General features: G+C 46.5%; 2 protein-coding genes across 9 annotated transcripts; one reads left to right on the top strand and one right to left on the bottom strand.

Annotated features, from left to right (window-relative positions):
• Positions 1 to 7: 7 nt before the first annotated feature.
• On the top strand, positions 8 to 7,825 carry TALDO1 (transaldolase 1). Its single transcript, XM_087740273.1, has 8 exons — positions 8 to 226; positions 3,072 to 3,195; positions 3,659 to 3,766; positions 4,459 to 4,590; positions 5,035 to 5,210; positions 5,432 to 5,629; positions 6,672 to 6,817; positions 7,494 to 7,825. The coding sequence occupies exons 1-8, from the start codon at positions 130 to 132 to the stop codon at positions 7,524 to 7,526; spliced, it is 1,014 nt and encodes a 337-aa protein (XP_087596399.1). The 5' UTR covers positions 8 to 129; the 3' UTR covers positions 7,527 to 7,825.
• Positions 559 to 27,722, bottom strand: GATD1 (glutamine amidotransferase class 1 domain containing 1). 8 transcript variants are annotated; one of them, XR_015700657.1, is made up of 10 exons: positions 27,519 to 27,722; positions 26,681 to 26,757; positions 26,206 to 26,311; positions 25,529 to 25,636; positions 24,794 to 24,888; positions 23,524 to 23,617; positions 21,507 to 21,618; positions 11,381 to 11,552; positions 10,330 to 10,438; positions 559 to 2,179 (listed from the first exon to the last, which is right to left on the bottom strand). XR_015700657.1 is itself a non-coding variant. In XM_087740294.1 (8 exons), exons 1-8 carry the CDS (start codon positions 27,616 to 27,618, stop codon positions 11,534 to 11,536), a joined length of 711 nt encoding a protein of 236 aa, XP_087596420.1. In that variant the 5' UTR covers positions 27,619 to 27,722; the 3' UTR covers positions 10,468 to 11,533. The 8 variants fall into 8 exon arrangements, 5 of the variants coding, with proteins under 5 accessions (XP_087596420.1, XP_087596426.1, XP_009472239.2 ...); XR_015700655.1 differs by lacking the exon at positions 559 to 2,179 and adding an exon at positions 3,669 to 3,792; XR_015700661.1 differs by lacking the exon at positions 559 to 2,179 and adding an exon at positions 6,803 to 6,915.

The raw sequence follows: 27,722 nt of genomic DNA on the forward strand, positions 1-27,722 counted from the left end.
CCCCGCCCCTCCCCGCCGGCGGCGGGAGCGAGCGAGCGAGCGATCGTCGGGCGCGCGCGCAGGCGGGCTCCCCTCCGGGCACGCAGGGCTGGTTATAGGCGGCGCGAGGCCCCCCCCGCCCCACGCACGATGTCGGTGTCCCCCGTGAAGCGGCAGAAGATGGAGTCGGCGCTGGATCAGCTCAAGCACCACACCACGGTGGTGGCCGACACCGGCGACTTCAACGGTGAGAGGCGGCGGCGGCGGCGGGGGGGGGGGCGGCGGCGGCCCTGTCACCGCACTCCGTGTGTGTGCGTCCCCCCCCTCCGCGCAGAGTGGGCGCGCCCGGCCGAGGGGGCGAGCGCCTGAGGGGGAGCGAACCACCCTGGCGGCGGGGGGGGGGGGGGGGGGGGGGGGGGGGGCGGGCACCGCGTCCCGGCCGCTCGCTGCCGGTGGCGTTGGGAAGGCGGCGTTCCCCACGGCGGGGCGGGGGGCTCCGTTCCTCCTAAGCGCCGGCCTCGACAGGATTAAGCTCTGCCCTCTGGTCGCTTTTTTCCGATAACCAGTGTGATTTGGGGTTTGGTTTGTCGTTGTTGCTGGGTTTGACATGGCGGAAGCGAAGCGGCTGCGAAGCGAGGCCGATAACGCAAGAGCGCTTCTGTTTTCCTCGTCTCCGGAGAGCGAGCCACCGCGCTCCTCTGGCTGGGGAGGCTGCGGCTGCCCGGCGCCCAGCGCTCCGGGGCCCCCAGAACCCCAAAACCCCCTGCGCGTCCCCGGGTGGCGCAGAGCACAGGGCTTCCTCGGCCCGCGCTCGGCTTCGCTGCTTCCCCAGCCCCACGCGGGCATGGAGAAGCGGTCCCCATGGCGCCCGCCACACGCCTTCGGATCGCAGGAGCCTTTAGGCTGGGAAAGACCTTTATCTCCGTATATTACCCATATGGAAAAGATCGTCCAGTCCAACCGTTCAGCCAGCGCTGCCAAGTCCGCCCCTCGCCTCCCGCGTTAGTAAATTTAAGGTTACGAGCGCACAGGGGTAGCAGCAGCTCAGCTCCCGACGCCTCCGCGCCGACCCCAGCTGTGGGTCGCCTGGTCCAGCTGCATGAAACCTTAGGGAGACGTGGTTAATTACCTTCCAGTCCGTCTGCCGTGACAGACGACCACCGTACCGCGCCAGGTACGGAGCGCTGGTGCAGCTTTATCAAGCGTTGCATGGGGAGAGCTGGAGACGCCAAGCGACCAGGGAACTTCAGCCTTGGCGGGTCTGTGTGCCGTCGGGCGGCAATAAACCTGGCCAAAGCCCAGCGTGTGCTGAGATTGCACGAATTTAAAACATCATGCTATTTATTTAAAACATTATTTATGTATTTAAAACATTATGCTGTCTACCCTGGTTTCAAAAAAGCACAATGGAAAAAAAAAATAATCCTTGCGACGGTGTTTGTGTTCGGGTGGCGGGAAGGAGGCCGCGCGCTGGCCACTGCGAAGTTTGAACAAGCTCCTTCAAACAGTTTTGCGGTTGATCTCTGGCTCTGCCTGTTGTCACCTGCGGATCCGTCTTACAGCCCAAAGAAGGCTACAGTCAGCATCGCACTCCCTCCCCGTTCAAGCTAAACACTGATGCTGGTTAAGGCGCAGTTGTTGCGAACGCGGGTCCCAGTTTTGTTTCTAGATACGCGTGTCGGTCCGGCGCTGTGCAGGAAAGGATGCTGGTCTGAACGGCTCCTGAGGCAAGTACCTGCAGTAAGCGGTGCTGGCTCCTCTGGCAGCTGCACTAGTTTTGCTTTTTAACTAAGCCGGACCAGTATATATATATATATATTTTTACTCTTTTGCCTGGCTTTCTTTGTGCTCACAACGGTCACAGATCCCCCACCGAAATCTTGTACTTCCCGGCTAAACACAGGCTGCTGACTGCCTTCTGACGGACCTGAAGTGAGGAAAACTGGGTGACAGACTTAATGAGGCTAATTTATGCACGTTGCCACAGACCCACAAGAGCCTTCAAACGCCGCAAGGCTGGGGAGGAGTAATGAGCTCTGACAAAACAGACTTCTCTAAAATTGTGCGGATGCTTCAGATCTGAGTTTCGTTGGCGTACGGCTTTATTTTAAGCAGTATCCGTGTGAATTGAAGTGTTTTGAAGGATCTGTTCCTATGGAGTGGACTTGCTCCAGGATCGTGATCATTGCCTAGGAGGGAGCTATGGAAAACCAATACTTATTTTCTTCTATGACTGAAAAAATACAGTTGTACTCTCTAACTTGGGTTTTCATCCCTGTGCAAAAACACTGAGGAAAACGAGCTGGTAATAAATATTTTGGGTTTTTTGACGTTTCGCTGGGTTAACAAGAGAGCTCGTAAGCAGAACTGGCTGGAGGGCCTGCAGAGGCTCTCCCCCGTTTGCTGAGTCAGGCCCTGCGTGCCAGGCGGCTCCGCTGTGCTCGGGGCCAGACAACGCACGGTACTTTGGTAAGTGCATGGTTGCTCTGGTAAACAACTGGTATCACCTGGAATAGGGGTAGGCCAGGGCTTAAGGTAAGCCAAAGGTTCAAATACCTTCCACAAGGACAGAAGCCTGGTAGGACAAGGAAATTACAAGAACTGACACTAAGAAACAGTCTGCAACTGAAAAAGTTTGAAAATGCAGTAAGGCTCTAGCAACTTTTCTAACAGATGGGTTTTTCTCCTGTTCTGGTTGTAGACAAACAAAACCCCAAAAGTCTAACTGCTAGAAGGGAAGAAAGACGCCCTTGTCTTTACCTTCCCCCTGCGATTCCTGGAGCTCAGCTATGCTGGTGAATATGATACGGACAGATGTGAGAAGTTGAAAATTATACCGCTTCTCTTCATCTGTCACATCTATGAGTTTACTTCTTTATACTTTGCTGTATCTTACTGCCGTAGCTCTGTTAACCTTGTTCTGGCACCAGCCAGATTGGAGGCAGTGGTCTTTAAACATCATTGTACACCAGTCTGCTCTGTCACCAACACTAATATCCTACAGCCATAAGTGTCTACATCCTCACATATCCGAGCAAAATCCTGGCTGAGGCCTGCCGGTTGTTTTCAACAGGCTGTTTTTATTTCCCCAGCAATTGACGAGTACAAGCCCCTAGATGCCACCACAAACCCATCGCTGATACTAGCTGCCGCTCAGATGCCAGCTTACCAGGAACTTGTGGATGATGCTGTTGCCTACGGGAAAAAACTTGGCGGGTAAGTAAAGAGGTTTTTTATCTCGGTGGATCTATATTTAAGATGCCTTATTTATACAAACAGTGTTTTGTACTACTAGCAGTGTTCTGGGGTTTTCCTCTCATGTATTCGTAGGTGTATCTCCTGCCCCAAAACGCCTCAGCTCCTCAAGAAAAATTTCTTATGCTCGTTTCAGATGTGCTTTAAAGAAGTGCATCCCCATTTACCAGTTTTCTCGTGGCCTTCTAGGACTGCTCAAGAAAACACTCCTGAGTTGACAGCATTATAGGAAATAGTATCCAAAGGCTAATACTGCTGGTGGGACGCAGGGCCGAACATAAGCAGGGAGCAGAGCAGAAGGGGCTATTGGAACTCTGGAATTTAATGTTAAATGGGCTGTGAAATTTGATCCTCAGATCCGTGGGCAAGGTGTGAATGCACTTCCCCTCCCCCCAGAAATGATTTTGCTCTTTGTGATTTTCAGGTCAGAAGAGGAGCAGATCAAAAATGCTTGTGACAAACTTTTTGTATTATTTGGAGCTGAAATACTGAAGAGGATACCTGGCCGTGTGTCCACAGAAGTAGATGCAAGGTTGGCTCTTTTTCCTCTGGGTTACCCTGGATATTTGTAGATACAAAAAGAGACACGATGTGAGTTGGAGACAGACGTTCTTGCCTAGACAGCTCACTGTTACAAGGCTAGCAAGAGTTTATATTGTTAACATTTGTTTAATTAGAGAATGGATTTTACTTAGTTTGCTTGATTATAACTTGGCGACAAAACTTTATGAAAACAAGTAATACTGAACTTGGATTTTTGTAATCATCTTGTTCCTTAAGCAAGGGAAACCTCATGCTTCCAGTATACTTCAGAGTTTTGCTCATTCTCTTCTGTGTGATAACGTCTTCTCAATTTACCAAGACATCTGTTTTAACAGTTCATTTCAAGACTTGCGTAGGATTTGTCTGTTAATCTCCTCATTGCCAATTCATTTCTAGTGCTCAGCTTCTGCATTCGTTATGAAAAACTCGAGGAAAACTTTAGTCCATAGCTTTCCTTGAGAAAGTCAATCTTGAGCTCTGGATCCTCTGAATCAAAGAGTAGCGGTGCTGTCATGCACCTACTTGAGGGGCTCACAATCCAGAAAGTATCTCAGGGAGGAAAAAACCTGCTACTGGCATATAAATGCTGATAAAACGGACAATGTTTTTCAATGGGGGGGGGGCATTTTAAGAAAAAAAAAAAAAAAGTCAGTTTTAAGCATTCCTGCTCTTGTTTCAAAGGTTGTCCTTTGATAAGGACGGAATGATTCAAAGGGCCAGGCGCCTCATTGACCTTTATAAGGAAGCAGGAATTGCTAAAGATCGTATTCTCATAAAGCTCTCTTCAACCTGGGAAGGAATCCAGGCTGGCAAGTAAGTATTTCCATACCTAGTATGCTGATTCATAGCATGGTTCCGCCTGTTGACGGGCACCTGACAAATGGATTCTGCACTTAAAGAATTGTTTTGAAAGCACTGCACCAGGAGATCTGTTACTAGGGCTACAGCTAGCAAGGAAGGTGCTCTGCTGCAGCTTTCTGTTGAAATAGGAAAAGTTTGTTCATACAAGGGCCAGGCCACAGAGTTTCCTGAAATATCATGCTAAGTTGTCTGCGTTTGGTTCAAGGAACAGCATTAAATAAAACAGTCTGGCAGCGCAAAACATTTGCTGTTAGCTTAAAACTTTAAAGCTTATAAACTGTACCACATTCCTAGTTTAACTCAAGAAATTCGGTAGGTTTAACCTACTAGCTTGTGACTAGAATGTAAATCCAGTAGGTGAGCAAACTGCTGTTTCAAGCCAGCCTGTGTCTGCAGGGTTCTGGAAGCGGAGTATGGGATTCACTGCAACATGACCTTGCTGTTCTCCTTTGCTCAGGCAGTTGCCTGTGCTGAAGCTGGAGTTACTCTGATTTCCCCATTCGTAGGACGTATCCTGGATTGGTATGTTGCAAATGGAGAGAAGAAAACCTACGAGCCTTCCGAGGATCCAGGTATGCTTTCCTTTTACCGTGTTGTTAAAAATACAATAGCTCCTCATTCAAACTGCAGTTGACTTGTATAAATCCTCTTAATGAAAAAATGTTGGTTTTGAGCATGTTCTAAGTAATCATTTGTACTTCAAATGAATTATTCTGAAAGCTGCTGATAATGAATTATTCTGAAAGCTGCTGATAATGAATTATTCTGAAAGCTGCTGATTTCTCCTTTTTAGGAGTGAAGAGTGTCACTAAGATCTATAACTACTACAAAAAGTTTGGCTACAAAACTATCGTGATGGGTGCTTCGTTTCGAAATACGGGAGAAATAAAGGCGCTTACAGGCTGTGACTATCTCACCATTTCCCCCAAGCTTTTGGCAGAGCTCAGCAAAGAGTATGTCAAGTTAACTCCCACGCTCAGTGTAAAAGAGGGTAAGTCCACTTCTACGTAACACGGGCTTGCTCAGTCTCCCTTTCCTCTTGAATGTTAAGAGTATGCGATTCCACTCAGCTCTGTGGTGCTTGCTTCCATTCTGCTTTAAGGATACATATTGGCCCCTCTCTAATGGAAATAGAGCCTCGTTACAGCAGTACTGCTACAGCTGCTGACACACAGTCGCTTCTTTAGGGTCTTGGGTCCCACTGAGTACACTGCCTGGAATTACGATGGGTTTTGAGTGTGCTTAAATACCGCGTACCCTCCCCTGAGAGGACGGGGAGAGCAGAAGGAACTCTACCCTCCGTGTGCTTGGGATGAAGTTTTACTGAATATTAGCGAAGATGCCAAACCTGGTTTAATCTTATGTTAATATTGCATCAGTGATGCAATTAACTCCAGACATGCCCAAAGGTGTGTTTTCCCTCCAGAAACTCTAGAAATTAATCATATGCAAGACTAAGTGATTTGATCTAGTGATACTGTGCCAGGATGCTTTTGAATGTATGTTCCCGTTGCACTACTCTTGCTTTGCTGTAGCCTTATTAAAACGCTGCTTCACAACTCGGATGAGATTTGTGCACAGCTGTAGTCATGGGTTGCTGCTTACAGGGTGCGAGCTGGCTTGTAGGCACGTTATCAATGACGCTTTTGTTAGGTACTGCCAAATAATCAAAGACCCAATTGTTCAGCATATTTGCTTAGAATGTCTCGGTGCAGCAGGACTGTTGTATAATTCTTGATAATAGGCCTGAAAGTACCGTACCATTCAGAAGCCGATACAAGAGAACGGCATACATGTAAACATTGTATTTTAAGAGAAACTGATTATCTAGATGACTTCCCCAAACCAGATCCAGAGCGTTTTCAGCCTTGCAGCCCAAAGCGTGCTTATGTCACAAGTCACGTTGAAGAATTTCAAACACTGCTCTCAACAGCTGGAGATGGTCAGAAGCTTGAGACTGTTTTAGGAAGCCTGTGGCATTCGGTAACAATCTGATAACATGGTTTGTTTCTTTTTCAACTCCCCTTGCACAGCTCAGGCATGCGAGCTTGAGAAGATCCACCTGGATGAGAAGGCGTTCCGCTGGCACCACAACGAAGACCAAATGGCTGTGGAGAAGTTATCCGATGGGATCAGAAAATTTGCTGCAGATGCAGTTAAACTGGAGAGGATGTTAAAGGTAGATGTCACATCGTGCTGCCTCCTGACACCTCTCGCGTTCCTCCGAGTACTGCAGCCAACCCGCAGTGCCTCGTGGTATGGCTAAGGATGAGGAACCTGTAAGCAAGTCCGATCAGGTTTTATACAGGCAGGGCCCGTTATGTAGGACGGGCAGCTAGCAAACTGGCCACCTAAATTAAGTGAACTCGGTAAACTTCACTGCATCTCAAGGAGGAATTCACGCCAGATGTGTACAGCCACACCTGCTGTTTGAGGCCCAAGGCTGTGTTCAGACTGGCAGCTAATCAAGATAACAGTACTGTCAAAGTGAACAGTCCCTTAAGTCTAATTCGAAACTCGTTAGCTGTCAGCCGAGGTACAGACACAAATAATCTTCTGACAGTGAAATAAATCATGCTTCTACTTGGCAGTAGGAGGCACCAGGAACAGATAGGCTGAGTCTATGAAACCGTCTGAAAGTCTTCTGTCAGTTCATGGGGAGTCTTTCAAATGGGATTAACTGGACTGTGTGTTCTGGGGCAGCGGGGGGAAATGCACCCCAAGTATACCTGATCTAGGCCTTTGTTCGTGCTGGCTGACAGCTGCTTAGGAGTGACTTAAGCCTGCATTGCTAAAGCGCAGTCCAGTTCCCCAACTCTTACTCAGCTGCTCTATGTTTACTTCTCTCTTTCTAGGAGCGAATGTTCAGTGCTGAAAACGGAAAGTAGAAAAATGAGAATTCTCCTGAGTGGTCAAGGCTGAACGAGTGGATCACCTGAGGTTACATGGATGTACAAATGTCTTATCTGTAAAAGTCTTACGCTATGTATGGATAGATTCCTGTATCATGCTTTTTTATCAACTTGCAAAGGGACAAATAGAATTTCAAATTTTTGTGGCACTTTTGTCAATACATGCAAATTAACACAGACCTGCTTTGTAACGCGTTCATTTCACTGCTGCAGGGGACGCCTGACATACTATTTCCTTTTTTTAAATTTTTACATTAAATTCCTAATTAAGTCTACATTCCTAACACATTAAGAAAGCAGTTTTGTCTTTCATGCTGTCTTACTGTGACTAAAGAGAAGATGCAGGTTTCAAAAGCCCTCCTTGGTACAAACCCCACAACTACTCTTATGAGACATACGTACACTAAACCAGCTGGGCTCCAGTCCCTTCCTGTCCTCTTTATGCAGCCAAGGTGGCAGCAGTGGTTGGCAAACCTGGTGAATGCCATCGTAGTTAGTATTTTAAGGCTTTTTAACAGGGGAGAAAAAGCTGTATCATAAGCAATTTTTAGGAATTTTGTCAAACACCAGTTTTGTTTACTACTTGCATAGAGCCCAAGGCAAGGTAACAGCACGAACACGGGAACTGATTGAAGCTGAAAGTGCCACTGCAATTACAGCACCGGCAGAAGCTACAACTACCCCCAATGTGATTCAAGGCTGTGCTTTCAAAATTAAGTAACTAAGTCTCTCAGGCAGTTAATAAATAATAATTGGTTAATCTGAGCTGACAGAGTGAACATGTGGATACAACTCAAGATCACCTGTTAGAGCTTTGTATATTGTCTATGGAGGAGTTACTGCTTTTCTTTAATAGTCATGGAATTGCTGCCAAAAGCGATAGGACGAGAGGAAACGGCCTCAAGCTGCGCCAGGGCAGGTTTAGGTTGGATATTAGGAAAAATTTCTTCACCGAAAGGGTTATTAAGAATTGGAACAGGCTGCCCGGGGCAGGGGCTGAGTCCCCATCCCTGGGGGTATTTAAAAGCCGGGGAGATGTGGTGCTTAGGGACATGGTTCAGTGGTGGCCTTGGCAGCGCTGGGTTAGCGGTTGGACTCGATCATCTTAAAAGTCTTTTTCAACCTAAACGATTCTGTGATTCTAAGAGGTTCCTGTTGATCTGTAGACACAATTAACTGTTCCCTGATAAAGTTGCCTGAACTTAACCTTTTTTAAAAAATAAAAAAGGAAAAAAGGCAGCAGAGCTTACAATACTTAGACACACACATGCTATATCCAGCTTGAATAGTACAAGAAAAACAAGCCAAGGGGACAACCGATCACTAACATCAGCATGACACAGCAGCACCATTGTCAGGACATCGCCATAACAACCTGGGAACTGTTGTTTCGGCCACAGCCGGCTGGATGCTCACAAACCAGCTGCAGGTCTGACCGCAGAACCGCATCAGCCGCGTCTGCGTGGTGCTGCACTCCCAGCCTTGCCCTGGACCTGCCCCCCATGGCTCGGAATAGCACCAGCTTCCCCAGGGAGATGAAGCCGCCTCAGGGGACGGGCCTGGACCCCTCTGCTCTACAGGCACAGGTAACGCGAGAAGCAGCCCACGGCAGCAAGCAAGCTGTCCACAGGGAGGTGACCTTTTTCCCTTCCTTTCGAAGGTCAAGCTAGCATTAAAAGCTTTACCCTGCCCTGCAGCCGCCCGACCTACCTCTGCGAGTCAAAGTGTGCGCTGTGATTTACATCGCTATCGTCATTAAAAACTGTTAACAGTGTTTGTCTCCTGCTGCAAAGGCAACTGAACTTCGAGCACAGCAGAGGTGCCAAGTACAAGTCTGCAGGCTCTCCGCTTTGGATCTAGCTTTCTCAACGTCTGTTTTCTGCTCCAGAATATGATATGAGGAGAGGTCTAGCTTCTTAGCAGACCACAGTTTCCAAAACAGGCAAGTTTGGCTCCAGCTGCTAACAGTTAACAAAAGTATGAAGTCATGACTTCCCCAGGCAAGAGAACGAGGCTTTCAGCCAGTCCAGCATTACACCTCCCTGGGGCAGCTTCAATAAAGCTGCACAGCACCATTGCGAGACCAACAGCAGCTGAGACGACAGACCAGTGAGACCCATGGCAAGTCAGAGCAATCGGAGACGATTGCCACGCAAACTGCCACGCAAACTGCCACGCAAACTGCCAGCCTCCCTTCCCCACTGAGGCTGTGTGAGTTGTGCCACTCACAGCCCAAAGACCTCCGTGCCAAGGCCGACTCCAAGCCCTTCAATAGCCCAGAGGGGAAGAAGCAGCTATTCCGCTTCATGGATTGAAGCCATCAACATAAGCTCACCTGCCAGACCCCTCCATCCCGCGCTTCGCTCAGCAATCGAGTCATTCCCATCGGAAAGCTGTGTCCTTGATCTCTGTGGCTACCAAACAGCTCAGGAAATGCCTGAAAGGTGTCTGATCTTTGTGGATAATCCTGCTGCCCTTGGGAAGCACATTCCCTATGCACCTCTCATACCCGGGATCCTCTTTTAGCCTGGAGTCCTCTGTGAGGAGACAACCCAGGTGGGTCCCTCCTCAACTTAACCTACTTTGCATCTTCCCCTCACTCCAAAAGTTGCTCAAGCGACAACAAAATACTGCAGTGAAAGGGGAAGAGGAGGCAGCTGCCTCAGTAACAGTCAAACCTTCCTCCGCTTACCTATAGACACCCGGTCCCCTCAAGAGCTGAGGGGGCAGGAGATGAACAAGCGAGGCTTAAAATGTTCACTCTCGTAGGATCCCTTACCTGCTCTGGTAGCAGCTGCAGTTTCCCATTTCAGCACTGGGGCTGCTTCTCTTCAGCACAGGCTAGCTGTTTTGATGTACACGGCTAAGTCACAAAGTCCACATCCGTTCTGAAATGGAGCAAAAACCCAACAACCACATAAACCTTCAGCCTATGCAGCTGTTTATCCAGTCACACAGAGCACCTTTACCCCATAATTCCTCCTCAATTTCACCTCTCTTCAGGAGATGACGAGCTCTCTCCCAGGATCCTGTCTGAGCCCAGCTTACAAACTCTTGACTAGTGGCTTCCCAGATCTCCACACCTCCTCAGATTAAGAAATAGGAAGCAGATGATGGCTGTTGCCTCCCAGAAAGGTTTTTAGCTATCACAGTCACAAGGACAAGCTCAGACTCAGCAAGCAGGGGCAAACAAAATGTGAGCGTGTGTAAATTCCAAAGAACTAATACATACATTTTAAAATTTGATTTTAAAATGCCCTTGCACTTTATTAAACGCACCCAGGGCCAGTAATCCTTCCCAGCCACAGAGGCTAAGCCTTTCCGACCCCTTGGGACAGAAAATCTCCCTTTACCACCTGCTCTACACCTGAGCCCGATTACCAGGCCCTCCCCACGAGGCAGGGCTCCCCTGGGCTCCCCAGCCCCACGCCAGGAGAAGAGCCAGCACAGAGGGTTGCCACCAACCCCCTTCCTCACGGGACAAACCTACGCTTCCTCCAAGTGTTTGTAGCCCAAGTGCCAGAGCCTAGGTTAAGGCTGCAGAGCGCTACAAACCGCACGGACGCGTAAGGTTGTAGTTTGCCCTCTGAGGCAGTCGGGGAGGGAGACCCCACGCTTCAAACGAAGCAGGAATTTCTCCGGGTTGGGCTGAGCGGGGCCAGGCCTGACTTGAGCGGGGACTGGCTGAGCAACCATGCCGATAACGCACGGGCGAGCAATGCTGGGAAGGCCACCCTCGGGCAAGCCCACGTCCGAGTTCATGGACGAGTTCACTTCTCCCTGCAACCGCAGGGAGAGTGCAAATACACCCCCCGAGCCTGCTGGCATACCAGGCTGGAAAAGGATGTTCTTTCTATCCTCCGTTCCCAAATTCCAAGAGGAAACAGGGCTGTATCTCCCCATGCGTGTGGGTCTTGCCTACGCAGCAAGATCCTGTAAGTTTCTGTGCAAGTAGTGCCTGCCATCAGAGATCCTGGCGCATATCAGAGTCCCGGAGTATTCCTGCAAGAGAAAAAACGTTCATTAAAATATCAGAGCCTCCAACAACAGCAGACTGTGTTCAAAGCTCAGCAAGTGATCTAAATGGACGTTCTGAACCCTTATTTCCATTGTAATTCTCAGGCAGGGAAATAAGCAGCAGAAATATTAAAAAAACCAAACCCCCAGGTGAAAGCAAGCTTTGTTTAACAGACAGTTTAGCTTGGGAGCACAGAATGCAGCTGGCAAGTAAATGATTTCTGGTTTGCTAACAGAATTGGAAAAAACCACACACAAAACATGCAAATCATGAAACAAATAAATTTGGGACTTAGAAGAAGCAGAATAAATGGAAGTAAAAAGCTGAAATACCTTTTATTTGGGGTCAAATGCAACATTTTGTCTCCTGGCTTTTTCTGCAGCCTTTAAAAATATATAAGAAGTATATTTCAAAGAGAAAATGTGAAATAACCAATTTTGGTGATTTTGCTTCTTGGCTAAAAAAAGTTTGTCATATTCAGTATAAAGCTGTGGAAAATGTGTTCAACACAAAAGTGCAATTTGGAGCAAATCAATTAAAAAAAATAGAAGATAGATAATCCCAAGCTCAGCTCTGGTCTCACTATGGCACATTTTATTATTCATTCCTTGAGGTCCATAGCAAGGTAAGAGCCAAGAGCCTCGCTGTAAGGGCTCCTGACACACGGACGTATAAAAAAGTACAGTTCTTGCACCGAAGAGACACCCAACTGCAGGCACCCAGCACTTCAGCAGCGCGTTAGGGCCGTCCCTTGCCAGGAGCTGGCCAGGCTCAGGGTCTCCTGCTCTCATCCTGACGCTAAACAGGGCTCTGCAATGGGGCTGAGCCCCACAAACCACTGCTCCAGCCCATGGCACGGCTTGAGGCATTGGGGATTAAAATCAAAGCACGCGGCTCACAGCTTCAGATCTACCATACAGCCTGAACAGACCTATAAATAATATTTAGTATGAGATAATATAGGAAATAGCAGATGATAACTGTTAGAATAGGATTAGATATGACTAGTAGTTGAAGTCTACACAAGTAACTATTAATTCACTGGCAGCTCAGATCAACTGAGCTTTACTGTAGCTTATGTGGCAGTAAAAGGATCAGGAAGTTTTGGAGGGACAAGCCAGGTAAAGCAGCCAGTCCAAGGGCAAAAGGTGTGAAGAAACTGCTGAGCTCTGAGGAGCCACGGAATGTAACTTTTACCTTATGATATGATTCTGCCCAATTATTTTATACGGATTTGACTACTTTTATACTGGAAAATAATAGAACAGAGATTTGGCGGCACAACCGTTCCTCTCTCTCCTTGAACCAACGTACGCGTAGAGCCTTCCCCCGGGGATACCCAAGTCCACCTTGAAACGGAGGCACACCGGATAGGAGAAATTATCTAGGAGGACAAAACCTTAGATCAACGCTAACAATTGTCTGAAAGAACACTAGTATTTGCCTTTTTACTTTTCTCGTTCTCTGTTCGTATGTTTTGCATAAATTTAATTTCACACAGCTCATGAATTTGCTGTATCTGTACCGCATTATTGTTCATTTTCCATATTGCATACCTTCATTGGCAAGTAAAATCCTTTTTGTCTGTTATGGTGAAAGCTAATTCCCTTCGAGGCAGGGTGCTCGGACTCTCACGATTTCCCAGCTGATGTCTGGAGGCCAAGCCTGCGCTTCAGCTCTGTCTTCTTTCTGGTTCAGGAAGGCTGTGCTCTGATGTAGGATGGGATGGGCTGGGAAGGGACATATCCTGCATAACTAAGAGCTGAGGATTTTCCAAGGCAAACGGTGACCCTGACGGCCGAGACCTGGATGCAGGAGATCCATCCATACAATGCTTCAGGAGCAAAACGGAGCAAGGCTCTGAGCTCTGTTCCTCTGCAGTTCACTTTAACAGGTAAATGTATCCCCAAGGATATTCAGTCGTTACGTCACACAATTTGCGTAGAAGGAAAAAATCACAAAAGTCTGCTTTTATTCAAGAAAATAGCGCCGTAGCTCGGGGGTAAAAAAATATCAGCCTCTGCTAGGTCAGCTACAGAATCCTGGGAAAGTCACTTATTAAAATAGCTGAAATAGAAATCTCCTTGCTATTATCATTAGCAACTATGAACAACAGCTCAGGCTTCAGTATAGCCTACGTGAGATGCATCTCTCTTGCTCCTTCTTAACAACAGCCAAACCAGTCAGACTGTAGATCCATTTAGCAGAGCGACCTGCGCCCAACCACGGCCAGCAGCGGCTGAGGAAGATCTCCACAGAGCAAAGGAAACGGCCCTAAGAAAACATCCTTTGTGCTTTGCTTTCCAGTGGAAAAGTCAGTGGAAGACTGCTTTTTGGGGATCGGAAGACTGCTTTTTGGGGATCAGAAGACCCTCATTTCTCAGCCCAGCCTCAGACAACGGGGAAAGGATCAGTCTCCTGCCATATGAAGTTTTCCTTTACAGCGGTGTCTGCCAACACGAGAGAACAGTGACCGAACCAGCTCCAGCAGCATGCGTGGACTAAGCCTGGAAAGGGACTAACCATGCACCGCTCACCACCTGCACAGCATCAGGCCCTAAGCTGCAATAACACCACAAAACAGCTATCATAAAATGCAGGATCAGCACCAAACATCTTCAAAAGGCAACAGGAGTCTCCCCAAATATCCGTGGGCCTCACAGCCCGTAACCGCTATTGTAAGTGCATTAGCCACGCTGTCAGCTCTTCATGCCATTGGCAACCTCTGCTTGGTCTCTTTTGCTCTTTCAAACACATCAGCAGTAGCGACGATCAGGTTTAAGTTCGATGGTGTTTCCCAGCCTGGGGACTTGATGGCTCACCCAGGCAGGGCTGAGGTGACAGGAGTCGTGGCTGCTGCCTGGAAAAGAGGCAGCGTCAGGCTCCTTCTTTTCTAGCTGCTCTCTACAGGACTGCTGGGCTTCGTGGCTTTAGTCTGGAAGTCTTGGAAACTTTATACAGAAATTGTATGATCCAGCATTTGTATTTGAAGAGAAAATTTCTCTTCTGCTGGGAAAATAAGCAAAACCCCTCCACCATCCAGAAAGCAAAGAAAAGGCAAGCAGTTTGTGACTCTAACCCAACGGCGGGGCTGGTTTGCTGCTGTGGTCCACGCAGGAGGCCAGCTCTGATGTGAGCACACCACGACCCTCAGCATCCACCGCCCTTCTGGCCTTTCTGCAGGATAAGGGCCTTGCAGGGCCCGAGTCCCTCAGGGCTGCGCAGGTGGGGCCTCACAGAGGATATCTGCACAGCAGCCGGTGAGCATCTCCTGGGAAAACAGCAACTGCAGCAGGCCCTGCCGGGCTTCTGCGTGTTTAACGGCTGCTGCGCTGTCAGGGTGAGGATTGCTAGAGGCCACTGTGGGCTCTGCTGCTCGGTTTTAATTTCAGTGTAATGGAAGGAAGCTTACAATCTGACCTGTGGCTTTTTGACTTTGTTTTTGCTTTACCGCTGGGATCTAGGTTACAGCCTGAGCTCAGACGCATTTGGATCATGCAAAGAGTATTTGCAAAGGGGTCTCCCGTTTGTCCTGTGAAAGCCACACAATCACAGCACCCTCCAGGCTCACTTTTGTCTAGGGAAATGTACCATTTCTAGAAGGCAGAGGGGACTCTCTAGCTTGCTACAGTCCACACTACTCAGATGCAGCCCGACACTCAGACTGGCGTTACATTGCACTAACGGCTAGGGATGCTGGGCTTAAGTTAGGAATTCAGCTTCACCTCTGCAGCACCTAAGCTGTACAAATCCCATCTTATTCCCAGGGATACGTGACTCCCATTTATATTGCTGGATCTAGGAGATCAAGAGAGCAGAGCAACTCCACAGGCTCAAGCTCCCCTCCAGTGGCAGCATACCTATTTAAATTTCACAGAGTTGTTCAAGATTACAAATGAACTTAAAAGAATCTGCTACAATTCAGGGTTGGCCCTTGGCTTTACACAAAGAAAAACTACAAAGTGGAGACCTTTGGGGAGAAAGAGGGTTTAGTAACAGGTGACGCTGAGGAGGGATAATTTCTAAGGGAAGCACGCAGGGTAGCATTAGCACGTGATGTTTTAGATGACAACAAAGGATTCAGGCTTTCATGACAAGATCTTTAACTATGCTGCCCTCCTAAGAAAAGGAGGAGCATGGGAGAGCAGACCCTATGGGCAGAGATGACTGGGAAGCCGGGGGAACAGCTTGTTGCTTACAGCACAGTTTAGCATATATAACCCTGTGTTAATATACGGTCTGTGCTGCTGTAGCCCTGGGGGGTGTCCCAGGTTTTTCCCTCTTTCAGCTGCAGCCCCCCTGCCCGGCACAGGCACACAGAAGCGGCAGGCCCTTCCTCGGGAATTCACAAGCGGAAAGTAAGATCTTTGCAGTTGGTGTTTGGGGATGGAGGCTGCTGGTGGCTGAGGAGGAAGGCGAAGGTCTGCCTAGAGCAGTACCACCACCTTGTGGGGAGGCTGCAACATCCCTCGGGCCCGCTGCCTTCCCACGATTCACAAAGCAGCAACTAACCGATGAGCAAACGCGAAGTTATCAGCCTTCCCGTGTGGTGGCGGCTCTATTTCAACATCCAGCTCTATGCAAACGCAAAAGCGTGGGGTGGGGGGAAGCTTTTCCTTCCCCTTTCAGCTCCCTCTTGCAGTGCGTGATGCAATGCGCTGAGGGAAACACGCCGCTGCTCCCCACAGTTGCTCCCAGTGCCTCCTGTACTCTCAAAACAAGGGTGCGAGTGTGCAGAGCTGCTGGGAAAACAGCCACTAGGGTCCACAAAACTGACACAGTAAGTACATTCGTTTATTTTCAGCCTCCCAACATAGAATTTCACTTTAAAATTAGTCCTTAGAGATTCATTTTTTTAAGGACTATCAAATACAGCTGTCACAGGCTATTACAGACTACATTAAACAAGCCAGACAGTATCCGATAGGTACCATTTGAAATTTTAAGGCAAGTCAGGATCAAGGAGTCATTTCCATTTATTCTGATACTTGTACTGCCAGTAAAGGCTCCTATTGCCTTAAAGATGTTCTCTACCTTTCCTTTCTTCCCTGCAGGGACCAACTACACAGCTTTAGTGGCCAGCGTGGTGCTGGGATGCACTGTGATATGTGTTGTCTTCTTCTTGGTGAAGAAATCCTTTGTGGGGGTGCAATACAGGAATGTTGCTTTACAGCTGTGAGCCAACTGCTGTAAAGATTATCCTAGGGATAAATCATCTGAGAAAGCCCCTTATCCCTTTGGATTCATCCCATAAATGTTTCTGCAACGTGTATGGCAGAGGCACTCTGATGCTTCTAGCAGATGCTTCAGTGTCTGCCCGTAAGAACATCAGAGGAAAATACAGAATATGATCCCATGCTTTAAGCCCAGACAAGATGTAACACACTTCATGTGTGTGGTTCCCTAAATAAAAAAAATAAAAAATAAAAATCAGCTGCTGGATGTTACCAGGAACAGATTTCTAAGGAAAAAAGCCTGGCTGATAACATCCCTAGGACCAAAGCACCCAGCGCTCCAGAGCGCAACACTCAAACAATCAGGATTTGTGTGGGTTGAAAATCTCCAGAATTTGAAGCTTTCAATTTGTTTGAGAAGCAGTTTCTGCCTTTGGGACAAAAGGGCCTGTCATGTGCTTTAAACGCCAGAATCCTCTATACAACTGGTCACAAAGCCAGTGAAACACCAAGCATGATTTCTAACCCACATCACTAGATGGGTCATAAACACCTATCTTTACATTCAATTTAACTTTAAGCTAAAGATTAGCACCTAGGGTGGTGAAGCAGGGACAACACTAACGACACCAGAAGCTAAGACACTGATAAGGGTTTACAGGCACAAGGCAATAAGAAGCAACATTTCTCATCTATGCTAATGCCCCCCCAAAAACCCAGGTGCTGTTATTTGTCACAGTCTTGTGATGCATAATTGGGTAAGAAAAATATTTAAAATTAAAAGTATTTAAAATTGGGCTGCAGTTTGAGCATGCTGTATTCTTACAGCCAGGGAGCAGAGAATACATGCCATTTTAAGGCATGCCATTTTAATTTAAAAGAAACTCAGGAGAAATATCGCTGCTCGGATGCCTGGGATGTGATACTTCACCAGCCTGCTTCTCAGCTGGGCCAGGAAGGAAGCACAGCACACAAGGTACAGAAGATAGGAACCAAGCTATTCAAATTCTTCACATAGGAAGTTTAAAATGCAAGGCTTATCCAAAAATCATTCTTCTGTCTGTAATCTCACTTCATGATTTTAGTAGATGTAAATACCTTTTAAGCAAAAGATAAAAATAACAAAAAATAAAGTGTTACATTCATAGAACAGAATTAACATGGAACTAAAATAGGGGAGTATGCTACAATACCCCAGACTACAGACATGCTGTTGCCTTTGAAGCCTGTACTTCAGCCCTGCTGCTTTTAACTAGTTTCAAAATAAATAAAAGTTAGAAATAGCCTGATGGACTGTTAAATTTTTATGGAGTCAAGAGGCTTACTGCTGCATTGAAAACTTTTCCAGAACGAAGAACTAAATGAAAACTTATCATGAAGGTCATCAACTCTCTATATATCATTCTTGATGAAGCAGACTAGGAACGCAATTAATTCTGTGTGCATATGGTAAAGAAAAGAATTCAAACAGTAACAAGCAAAAATTATGGATACCGCCTTCACATTTTCATCCACGGACATAACACCCCCTCAGAATAAACAGACTAAAAAACTTTCCTGAAGGTATCTGGCATGACATTAAACAGCTTCACGTATTTCCTACTTTAATTTGATCTTCTTTTCCCCCCAGTTTTAGAATAATTTTTTCCCAATCCTTGGCCAAAATTGGTCATACTGTACGAGAACTTAGAAGAGCTATCACCACTCGGTGCTCACAGTTTGCCAGCGTAATTTCTAAAGACGGCGCGACGCCAGCCCACCATCCACGCGAGAGAGAGGGCTGTTTTACCAAAGTCACTTTGCTTTGCTGCTAGAAGTCAGGCCACATCCCTGCAGCCAGCATCCCTCTCTCCTCATCAACCCCATCCGAAAGCTGCAGGCACCCACACTTGCACACATCACCTCCCCAGCCGCTTTCTGCTGGATCATGCAATTCTCCCTCTGTTTTACAAGAGCAGCTTCAACGCTGGGGACTGTTCAGATTACTGAGGAGACGGACACGGACGCGTGATGTGACAGAATGAAGATACGCACAGTAACCCCTCTTTACCTGCGGCCACACGGGAAGCACAAGGAAGCGTTACAGAAATCTAAAGGCAGTGCACTTTGTACATCCGTGTGCTTCCCGATACAGGCACGAAGCAGTTCCAACAGGTCCTGGCTGCCACAAAATAAGGAAAACAGTACAACAGAGAATTGACCAGTGCCTGCAGTGGTCTGAATACTCTTTGTTCACCTGGCAGCTCATCAATGAGCCTGGCCAGAACTTCACGATTAACGAATGAAAACAGGACACAGGGTAGACAGCAATATTCTATTTTACAGGTAGGCAATGAAAGGTCTGGTGATTTTGACAGAATCGCATGGCAGCACAGCCTCCAAGGCAATACAGACTCGTAGCCTCTCAGACTCTACTTCAGAAACAAGACTTTGCTTTGCAGCTGCAGTCAGATGTGGCAAAGCTCCTTCACCTCAGAAGCCACAAAAATTGCACCCACCTCCTCCAGGACCCCTATTACCTGACTCCAGCCCCGCCAAGTTCCCTGCTCAGGCAATCAGTGGAGCCAAGGGCATGAAGCTTCACCTTCTCTAGTTAAATAAAGCTTTTGGTGGCAGGGGGTGTCTCCTTGCTGCAGGTGCACAGTGTTCAACACAAAACGACCCCAGTTCCAAATACTACTGCAGCGTAAGTACAAAAGCTTTTCACGTCATTTCAGCAGACGGCCCACTAGAAACCCAGATGGGAAGTATGCCCTGATGGTGATGGAGGTCAACAAATCCCTAAGACAACTTGTCAGGAACAAGGATTTCGGCTATCAAAGCTATTTGATAGTTTAAATTCTATCAAAGCCCAATTTTAATTTCACATTCTAATTTCTACCAAAGCCAAAAATTTGTAAGCTGGGCTCCAGAATATAACAGTAGAAGACCCAACAAATCCCACAGCAGATTCTCTTTTAAAATCACACTGAATTCTTGAGACAGAACTAAAAAATTGAACTTCTACAGAAAAAGCATAAAACTAGCCTGCTTGATGACTGGTTATAACCAATATATCACATTATCCTGTTCAGAAAAAAAAAGCGCAACCACAAAGGTCCTTTCCCTCTCAGAGCACTGCAGAAATGTTGCCCTCAGTTCCAAGAGTGAAGGAAAAATGTTAAATCTGTCTACTTTCCCATAGATTTACTATGTTTGAGCCTGCAACAGCGAAAAATATCCTCGGTCCGATTATTCCTTTCCATGCTCAACTTCAAGCCACATCTGCTGCTCAAAAGGAAAGAGAAAGAACAGATTTCATCTTACAGTTGGTTCCTCAGAAGATGTGATCCACATTAGCTGCCTACATTTTTTCTTTCTTTGTCCATAAAATTCCAGCAAGAGACGACCACATTGTACTTGCCAGACAAATATTTCAAATATTTCAAACAGAACAAAAATCATAACATAAGCACCACAAAGGAGAACAGATAACCAGTTAGAAGACCATTTAAAAAGAGCTGAGCAAACTTTTTAAACAGAAGTCCAATCATGCGAACAGGCAAGAAAGAAAACACGGGCCCATTATGCTAACAGTATCACCACAGCGAGCTGCCTTCAAGCAACTGGTTCTGTTTTATTCGGAGTTCAGCTAAGCATTTTCCATCCTATTCCAAGTATATCCAAGCGTCCCAGACACATTCAGAGTTCAGACAGTAACTTTGTGACCTACCACAAAAGAAAGGTGAGAACACATCTGAAATTGCATTTCAGTGAAGCTCTAGGTGTGGATTTTGATATTTGAAACACAAACACCAGACGGCTCACAGAATTCCAAGTGCTCTTTGGGGCAGAGTTACTAACAATCAGTAAAATGTCAAGCTAGAGCAAGGTCTTCAGCTTCAGCAATCTGTATTCATTGCGTCAACTTTTGTTTTTTTAAAAAAGACAGTTCCCCACATCTGTAAATTCAGGGCCTAGAGAGAAGCAGTGAAAAAAAGATAGAGCAACAAAAATGCAAGGTGGTTTCACAGCTGCTTCTGAAGCGTGATGCACTTCAAAGTTTTCTCAGTCACAACCTTCATCCATTCTATATACGCAAAACCTGACATCGCCACTTCACTGTCACAGTCACTTCATTGTCCAGGACAGAAATTTAGAGGGATGTTTTATCCAGATAACAGACAAGAAAATCCTTAGCCTGCTGGCTCTTCATCCATCCTATTTGCAAAGAGACCTGCTCCTTCATTTCCTGCTGAATGAAACACATCCAAACATGACACGACCTGTTAGTCCACAGCCAGGAAAGGACTTCTAACACACATTCACCTGAACAAAAAGATTTTTGTGGTTATTTATACGTGTGTTCTTCTATCTGACAACATGAAAGACAGTCAAACGGCCAGGCCGTTACCAAAGAAATTAAATCTGTTCATTCCCAGAACCCTAAACCACAGCTGACTAAATGCTAACCTGCCAAAGCACAAAGAACGACACACAAGAGATGTTTCTTGTAACAAAAATGCAGAACAGGCTTCACTAAGCATTTCACTTTACCAGTCCTAATAGATAGCTGTGCATTTCCCAACCCATTTTACCTTTTTATTTAAATAATCACAAATGCTTTTTACCAAAAGACATAACCAACTGAATAGCTAGATCAAAGACGACACGCACTTCAGCAGTTAACCTAGACAAAAAAATTCTTTTGAGGGACAATATTCCTGAAACTAAAAGATGCTCACCACTGCCTGTTCCCAGTTCTTATCTCCCATATTGCCTCACCTGACATTGCAAAGAATAAGAAGATTCTGGACCGCAGGAAGAGTGGAATTCTCATTCTGTCCTGTCACCAGGTGCCTGTCCAGCACGACATGTACAGCATCCGGACTGCTGGCTAAATACAGGAGAAAAAGCAACAAGCATTGCGTTAGCGGACACTACTTCCGTTTCGGTATCACGCCTCTGATAGAACTAACACAGGAGGTAACTATTTTGACCAGATTTGCCAGGTGACTGACATGCCGATCTATAACCCCCACAGACAGGGACAATCTTGAGCCCCCAATCCTGAAACAATTTCTCTAGAAAGTCCTTCTCTGGAAGGACGGCTCCCTTGATTCAATTAACACCAGATAGCTGAAGTGCATATATCAAGAGATTTTCATAATAAAAACCTCAAAGTATATATTTTAAAGTTGCAATTACCCTGCAATACAATATAAACTCTTCTTATACAAGACAAAGTTGTAATCACCACACTACAAAGAGCCTGCAGGAAAATACTTATTTTCTGGCCAGTTATAACAGCCTGGCATGTTAATACCTGCCAGCAATTGTTCAAGTACTCCAACCAGTATTTTTAAGTCGCCTCATTCCAGATCAAACCATTATTTTGTCAGTAATGAACAACAACTATTTTCTTCTCCCTCTCCCAGCCACTGACTGTCTAAATACAGGGTAAGTTCCTCCAAACCACGCGCGCTTTTCCTCTTCTTGCTTTATTTGTCAGCACCACTGCAACCAAGCACGCGTGACGTAACAGGTACCACCGAGACACCAGCTTTTAAACCGCTGGTACTGAACCCATTATGCAGAAGGTGGCAGCAGCAGCTCATTCAAAAAGCCTAAAGCTGCCATTTAAACACAGAAACAGGCTGACAGCAGCATGGATGGAAGAGGATTACGCAAAGAATATACAGCAATTTCACAAGACAGCAGCATTTCTTCTTAGTGAAAAATAGATGCACGGCGTTAGGTTCCGTTTCCTATCCGTGTCGTGCGTGCGATCTCTAATCTGGCCACTTCAAATTCTATCGGTTCAATGGGTGGCACCTTTCTTGTTAAATAAGGGATGACTTAAATACCACAAGCATCTCATTGTTCTCTTTAAGGACAGGTTCTAAAAAATTACCTAACAAAATAGCAGATTGAATGACAGCTGCCGCTGAATAGAGCCATTTATAGCTTATTATTTAATTCTCCCTGTAGCTCTTCAGTATTGCAAGAAAGCAGCACGTAAAGGAAAATGACACTTTTCCCTGCACACCCAGAAATAACTGAGGAAAAAAGTGACATTTTTGTGCTTTAATGGATTTAGTTTCTCGCACAGGGCAGAACTTCAGATTTTTGCAGTTCAAAAGTCAAACTTCTACATTCTGACTAATAACAATGAAATTACTAGTAACAAAACAAGAAAATACTACAAAACCTGATCTAGCTACGAGTGACATACTTGATGGTAAAAGACAACTATTATCAGAGCAACCAAAAACACTCAGTATAGTGCCTCCAGCTTTAAATAATGAAGCATTTGCTTGACTAAAGGACAATCCCAAAATGCAGAACTTAACCCCTCCGGGCAGAGCACACGCTCCCTGCCACGCGGCAAGGAAGCAGCTGCAGGCCACTACCTCCGCACAGACGTTCCCCTGCAGGTACGGGCTGCACATCCGCAGAGGGATGGCAACCCTCCTGCTCACACCCTTCCCTGCAGGACATGTTCTTCCTTCACAGCAGGACAAGCGACCTCCTATTTACCACGGGGTAAAAGAATACGCGTGGCCAACCACGGAGATCAGTGTGCTGTGCTGCCCTACTTCTCCACACGCAGTATTTCATGGCATTTATTCTTAAAACACTCCTAATCCGCTGGGTTATCCGTTTATATCCACAAAATGGGAATGCAAGATGATATATCCTGTCAGAGTCCTGTTCAGCTGTGTAAAATTGGCACACAAACGTTCATTTCCAAAATGCATCCACGGAACATGAAGTCCTGGACAATAAGAGTGTGACGTACCACTAAACGTAGCTCCAGAATCTTTCACAAAATCTTCCACAATAATGGACAAGCTGGCAAAATTAGGCTGCCTTACTAGTTCATACACAGACGGCTGAAAAAGATCAAAAGGAAATGAGTCTGTCTTGGTTTTTATAAAAAAAGCCAAGCAAAACCAACATGTACCTCCCCCCGCAATTTGTTTTTCTGTTCCCCCTACAATTCTCCCAGGAAACAAAACAGAAATGAAGCATAAAACCAAACGACCACAAGCAGCTTCTATGGATTTTCTGTAGGGAGCAAAGTGAAAATTCTTCAGTGAGACAAAGAATGACACCAAGCAATTTCTGCACACCGAGTGAACAGGGGGCATGCAGTTAACTTCAGGGAAGCGCAGACCTGTTTGGCTGTTGGACACAAACATTTGGACACAAATGCTGTGCCACTTGCAGAGCCCAAACAACTCTGCTTTGGAATGAATACAGGAAACAGCTTAAATGAAGAGAGAAAAATTAAGAGTACTTAGTTCAGTTTTTATATGCCCAGGAGGAAACTGAATTTTATGGTTTCCATAGCAACTACAGCTAGGCCACGTCATGCCTTATTTAAATTATTTTATCATGGATTGTAATGCCAAACACAAGCACATCAGGACATTGATAGCTTTTGTGAATCCCGTAAGCTTAATTCCTTAACTTTGCATGTAAATTTTCAACCCCAGAAGCTGTACTAGAGAGGTCTGCATCATCTTGGCACACAGGTACACCTGCCATATAAATGGTCTGTGAGGTCAGAGATATGACTGTACATTAAATAAAACATCAACAGTATCTGCCCACTTTTTAAATTACAAGCCAGTTGGTACAAACAGCCTTTCTTCCTAAAACTTCCTCTACCTTTTAAAATGAGAGAGCACCTTGAGACATACTTACCTTCAGCATGACACCAAAAAAAAAGTCATTCTTAAAAGCCCTCCCCTATGAATCCAAAGGGCTGCAGCAGTCATTTCCAGCATCTCAGCGGTTCAGTTTAAAGTTTACTGAACAATCGGAAGGAAAACACTCTCCACATGACAGCTAAGTGAGGCAATCCCTTCGTGCACTCAGTGTGGGACCCCTGGCCAACTGACAGCTCTCCACATCTTGCACATAAGCCAAGGGTACCAAACTGATGATTTATGATTGTAGGAAGTTCTAGGGTAAGACCAGAAACACCAGCACCAGAAATCACAGGCCCCTGCACAGCAAAAAAAGCCCCCAAACAGCAAAAGCCAAGTGAAAGCTCAACCTACCCCTGTCAGGCTGTATCCCTGAAATACCCAGGATTTATCCTCATTGGTGGCACTACACAAAGCTGCAACTCCGTGTCCAACCGCACAGATAGGCTCTAGAGAGAAAAATAAAAATCAAAGCATATTTGAGCAGTTATAAGCATCATCAAATAGCCAAAACACAGGTGAGTGTGGTTTTGTGTGCGAGATTCTTTGTGTTACAGCATCCTGCCTTCCTGCAATAAAACTGTACTGCAGTGCTTATGCCCTCTCAGGCTGTAAGGTTTTTCCTGCACGCTACAGTAAGAATTGCTCCAGTCTTGCAAAGAGTTACTAGATGGTAACTCCAAGTCCAGAGACAGCACCAGCCAAGGAGAAAAACACATACGCAAATAGTAAATGAGAAGCACACACAAGTCTTGATTAACTACAGCCTTAATGATGATCCTGGTACATCCCACATTCGGCTCTGAACCTTTAATCCTACTGACTTGGAGAGAACCACTTCTGTATCAGCGTAAGGCAGAGAACCCTCCTCTGACACCAGCACTGAAAAGCTACTGATATTTTTTTATACACATTTACATAAAGAGGATACTTTTGAAGAGCCAATACACTTCTCTAAAGCAGCTCTTTCCAGTTCTGAATGCTCCCCAACTATATAAACATTTTTAAGTCATTGGAAGGTAACAGCCTTACATGAACAGCAAGGCAGGACTATGTTATTTAACAAAATACCTAATGATGTTCACCTACTGTTCTCAGTGCTGAAGTGCTGCAATATCTTAGCCAGGTACCCGCTGTTTGCGAGGTCAGTCGTAGCTCCGGGACAGTTTGGAATCAGCAACGCGTGGTATCTAGCACCTAGTAAGGAGGAAAGGATAAACTAATTGTAATACAAGTAACATGAAAAAGGTCATAAACCCATTTCAGATTTGACAAAATTAAGACAATACCACGTAAGTCAGTCAAAAACTGTATGAACTGAACGAACTAAAGAAACTAACAGATTTACGTGGAGTAGAGAAAAAGGTCCTTTTTACGACAGAAAACATAGACTTTTAATGAGATGTTCTTACCCAGGCAAAGCTTAAAACTGCTATGTCTGCTAGCTTCTACTTTAGCAAAATATTTATTTCTAAAAAAATAATAATATATAGTGTGCGTATATACATACGAAGGAGAATATATACATTGTGTGTGTGTGTATAAAATAAGAGAGAATTACCAATCCAAGGTAAATAATAACAGCTGCAGCTGCCAGGACTTTCTCTTAAACAAAAAGAAACAGCAACTGTAGTTGCCAGGGCTTCCTCTTAAAACACAAGTTTTATGCCTTTTCTGTGTCGTTCTTCCCTAAAGACCTAACACCAAGAAGCATCTGTTTCCCCGACAAACAGGGATGACACGCTGGCCAACAGTAAAGCCATTACCATCAATTGACTCCAACTTGGCAGGGCTCGCGTACGATTTCATACGGAAGTCCTGTATCCAGCGCATGTTGCTCTCGTTCACATCCACAAAATCAATTGGCTTCCCCTAGGGAAAACATCGTTCAAAGACTGTGGTTAGGATCACTGCACAGGCACCCACTACGTTTCTCGAAGGACAACCATGCTCTCAAAAACCTCAAGTTTTCCATTTTTCTCACTGAAGTAGTTCTTCTATGAGTTCTCCCTCTGCTCTTTGTGGGTAACAGATACTGGACAGAGAGGTTCAGAACCACACTAAAGGAAGCATGCATTCAGTTCAATATTAAGAAAACAGAATTAAAAAAAAAAAAAAGTCTCTTAATCTGTAAAGCCAATAAAACTCCTCTCAAAAAAAGTTTAGCATAATTCTCTCTTGCCAATTGAGATATCAATTGGTTTCAGGCTGAAATCACAGTAACTGCCCGTTTTTACTTACCCCAGGAGTCGCAACTTGCAGATTAAACGCAGAGCTAGTCAGTGTAAAGCAGTGAAGGAAGGACTGGGCTGACACACCTGAAAAGCAGAGTCCAACAACTTCAGGAAACAACAGTTCTATTTTAATCCCAGCCACACTAGCTCATTTTACCTAGCAAAATACACAAGCTTAGTTTTTTTGCTCATTTTAAAAGCTCCCAATAATCTCGGAGGGTTATTTTAAGATGTAAGAAACGCACAGCCTTTGTTACAGGTGAGCTACGTACTGAGAAGTACATGATGGAGGTATTCTGTTTGTCCGGGCTGGGGTGTTACAGGGAGGGCAGAGGGAAGGAAGGCAGAAGTAAAGAGAATTTGCCTGCCTCCAGGTACACATGCAAGTGCAGGAGCAGGGACGTGCAGGGGGGAAAACCTGCAGGTATTCAACAGCACAGCTGTGCACAGAGGGACACGCAGGCACCTGTGCATCGCAGATGAGCATGTACGGAAAGCGAGCACATCTGCGCACAACACAGGTGCACAAGGAGGAGCAGCATCTGCACCTACCCCTGCAGAGCAAAGCCGAGCAAAAAAAAGCATGCATGCGTGACTGCACAGCTCAGCTGCAGCGACTTGCACAGACGCACAGCTGAGAGGCACGCCTGCAAGCCCACGGCACAGCTGTGCGAGCTGTGGTGCAGGCACACGCCTGGCAGGGGACCGGCCACACAGCGCGGCCGCTGCACCCCGGGGCGAGGGGGGGAGCCCTCAGGCCGGGGGAGGCCGGCGCACCGAAGGGATGAGCGGGGCCCGGCGGGACGGGGGGGTTCCCCCCCCCCTCACTCCCGAGAGCGTCTCACCCGCGGCGGCGGCGCTGGCGACGATGAGGCAGGTGGGCTTGCCGAGCCGCTCCGACATGGCGGCGGCAGCGCCCGGCGGCGGCGGCGGCCGTCTCCTCATGCGGCCGCGCCTGCGCAGTGCGGGGAGAGCGGGGGACGCGCGCGCCGCCGGCGGGCGCCGAGCGAAGGGAGGGGAGCGGGAGCAGCGGCGGCGCCTGAGGGGGA

Source organism: Nipponia nippon, unplaced genomic scaffold, assembly GCF_047370975.1.
Source record: "Nipponia nippon isolate SJK-2023a ecotype South Korea unplaced genomic scaffold, ASM4737097v1 scaffold_10, whole genome shotgun sequence".
NCBI lineage: Eukaryota > Metazoa > Chordata > Aves > Pelecaniformes > Threskiornithidae > Nipponia > Nipponia nippon.

What these genes read in the sequence shown, in the direction of transcription:
- TALDO1 (XM_087740273.1), top strand. Translation starts at nt 130, where the DNA reads ATGTCGGTGTCCCCCGTGAAGCGGCAGAAGATGGAGTCGGCGCTGGAT. An exon ending in CGAGCCTTCCGAGGATCCAG is followed by an intron (nt 5,211 to 5,431) that starts GTATGCTTTCCT and finishes TCTCCTTTTTAG; the next exon opens with GAGTGAAGAGTGTCACTAAG. An exon ending in CACGCTCAGTGTAAAAGAGG is followed by an intron (nt 5,630 to 6,671) that starts GTAAGTCCACTT and finishes CCCCTTGCACAG; the next exon opens with CTCAGGCATGCGAGCTTGAG.
- GATD1 (XM_087740294.1), bottom strand. Translation starts at nt 27,618, where the DNA reads ATGAGGAGACGGCCGCCGCCGCCGCCGGGCGCTGCCGCCGCCATGTCG. An exon ending in TGCAAGTTGCGACTCCTGGG is followed by an intron (nt 26,312 to 26,680) that starts GTAAGTAAAAAC and finishes TGTTTTCCCTAG; the next exon opens with GGGAAGCCAATTGATTTTGT. An exon ending in TTCTGGAGCTACGTTTAGTG is followed by an intron (nt 21,619 to 23,523) that starts GTACGTCACACT and finishes TCCTGTATTTAG; the next exon opens with CCAGCAGTCCGGATGCTGTA.